This window comes from Solanum tuberosum, unplaced genomic scaffold (genome assembly GCF_000226075.1).
Source record: "Solanum tuberosum cultivar DM 1-3 516 R44 unplaced genomic scaffold, SolTub_3.0 scf00111, whole genome shotgun sequence".
NCBI classification, from domain to species: domain Eukaryota; kingdom Viridiplantae; phylum Streptophyta; class Magnoliopsida; order Solanales; family Solanaceae; genus Solanum; species Solanum tuberosum.
This window is the reverse complement of record NW_006239034.1, coordinates 822,098-824,754: the sequence shown is the minus strand read 5'-3', so window position 1 is coordinate 824,754 and position 2,657 is coordinate 822,098. Positions and strand designations below refer to the sequence as shown.

The window sequence follows — 2,657 nt, the reverse complement described above, 5'->3', positions numbered from 1 at the left end:
TTCTCACCAATGCTCTGATACCATGTGAGAAATATATGGGAAAAATAATATTGAATTGTGTATCTAAATAGTTACATTGAGACCCTATTTATAGACACTACATTGGAATCCTTTTCCAACTAGGATTCCTATTCTTATTCCTATTCCTATTCCTATTCTAAGTAGGAAATACTTATTTCTATTCTAACAGCATTAGTGAGCTTAAAATTAATGAGATTGAGCTCAGCTTGTTTCCCTTCTTGAGCAACATAAAATTTTGTGAGGCTGAGTATCTTGTATGTTGTAAAGCGAAAAAAAGCAAACATCTAAAGGAAAAAGAGAGCCAAAAAAATTACACTTCAATACTTGCTTCGAGTCGATGCAGTTGGTGACATCTTAAAGGTGTTCGATTCCTCTTATAATGCTACCTCTTAGTGAAGATTGGAATTGTACTTTATCTTTGGTTGTTTGAAGATTCATGTTGCAACAAGTGTTTAGTGAGGTCATATGCAAGATTTATCTTAAGTTGATTCTTTTAGAACTCATTTTCACGCAATCGTGAGCAACTCACAGGAAAAAGGAAATATCTGAATATGTACTGTGGAGTAATTTTATCTTATGTTTGCTCTGTGACAGAGGTATTGACATGCACTCAGTAGATAAAGCATTCTTGATAACTCATTTGCTACTTTGTTATTGTTATTTAGGTCTATCATTTATTCTTTTCTTTCGATTTTCTGTTTCTTTGGCTATACCAATTTATGGCTATTTTTTTCCAACTTCATCCCTCCCTTTGCATTGTTCCTTCAAGGAAAAAAACTAAATTAGAAAAAAAGAATATTGCAGATGCACAAAATTGAAAACAAAAATTGTAACAGGTTTTATAGGTGGAGTAGCAGTAAAAACTATAACACTGCCGCTCTCCTATTTAGATCATCTGAAAAAATAATACTTTCTTTTTCGCACCATTTCTCCAGCATGCTAACCTTTTTATTTGAAAGCTGGCTACTGATTTTGTGTCTGTTGAAAGTAGCTTCTAGCAGATAACTGCTGATTCTTTTGAGGACTAGGAAATTGATGGATTTGAATCAGTACAGATATTGCACTTGATGATGTTGGACTTTCATTGTTAGGATCATAGCAGAGAAGTTCACAACAAAGATAATAGACATGCATTCTGAATCCATTTGCTAAGGTTGCTTTTCTTTTTTCCAGACTTTGTAAGTTGACTGAGTCTTGGATGGAGCAACTTATGGAACGAACAATAGCCAAGGGACAAACTGTGGATGATCTCCTAAGGAGAAGTGCTGGTATTCCTGCAGCATTTATTGCTTTTTTCCTTTCAGAGCCACAGGGCACACCAAAAAAGCTTTTGCCAAGGGCATTACGGTGGTTAGTAGATGTGGCTAATAAGTATTTAACAGATCATACTGAAGCAAATAGTTTCAGTGCTGATACCTGCAATGGTTTTGTGGAGGCTGGTCCAGCTACTTTTTCTATAATTGCATCTGATATTTATGATGCTGAAAGGATCTCGAAGATTCGAGATGAGGGTGTCGTTCCTACTGTGCATGCTTTCAATGTTCTTAAAGCTGCTTTTAATGATACCAACCTAGCAACTGATACATCAGGTTTTTCTGCTGAGGCTTTGATTATCTCGATACGTTGTTTCTCTTCTCCACACTGGGAGGTACGGAACAGTGCTTGTCTTGCTTATACTGCCTTGGTTCGTCGCATGATTGGATTTCTTAACGTGCACAAGCGGGCATCAGCCAGGCGTGCTATAACTGGGATTGAATTCTTTCATAGGTATAACACGATGGGTCTCTTATGATTTTTATATATCATAATTTTCTATGCTTTGTGTTATGTGCCTCTATTTGACTATCTATAGTTATCTATATGCTATCTTAATTTCTTTGGACCTTGGATCACATGCTTCTGCTAAGTTATGATTTATATTCATTGGATGGTTGTATTGTCCCTTGCTATTGAAGGAGAAGCTTGCTTTTCAAATTTGAAGATCAGATAAAAATCTTCTTGCTCATCAAAACCTTATCACTTGGTGCAATCATGCTCGTTGAGACTATCAAAGTCTTATCACTTGGAGCAATCATGCTCGTTGAGACTATTTCTCAAATTATGGCTCATCACTTGATTGCTTGCCCATGCCCACATTGATTTTCTTGTTGCTTGACAGCACAGTAGAATGAAGTGGATGTAACTCATATCAGTTAACTAGTTTTCTTTTGTCCCTAGTATATAAATGATGTCAACAACTATGCTTCAGTCTCTAGTAAGTTGGGGATGATTATATGATTTCACATTGATCATATTTTTCCATTTGACGTCAACTCAATGTCATCATCATAAAAAAAATAAAAATTAAAGTTAAATAAATTGAATATAATATAAATAATAATTGGCCACAAAAGAACCTTTTGTGGTACTCATCATATGCTTTCTCTAGGTCAATGAACACCATGTGTAGATCTTCATTCCTTTTCGCACTAAATTCTCAATCGTTTTGTCGTCACTCTTGTCGTTTGTACGACTCTTGACTTGAATGCCGCGATTGTTCGCACAACTTTGAATATCTCATTTGTTATAAATTGGGAGGCTTTGCTTTTTTACTTGGAGGAATCATTCATACATTGAAGTTTGAACATGCTCACCCC

The 2,657-nt window shown here is 35.6% G+C and overlaps 1 protein-coding gene across 1 annotated transcript in view; it reads left to right on the top strand.

Annotated features, from left to right (window-relative positions):
• LOC102603064 (thyroid adenoma-associated protein homolog) overlaps window positions 1-2,657 on the top strand; it is a 16,003-nt gene that overhangs the window by 9,367 nt on the left and 3,979 nt on the right. Inside the window, exon 3 of the mRNA XM_006349510.2 lies at window positions 1,195-1,788. Within this exon, the coding sequence (XP_006349572.1) occupies window positions 1,195-1,788 (594 nt within the window). The remainder of the gene's footprint in view (window positions 1-1,194; window positions 1,789-2,657) is intronic.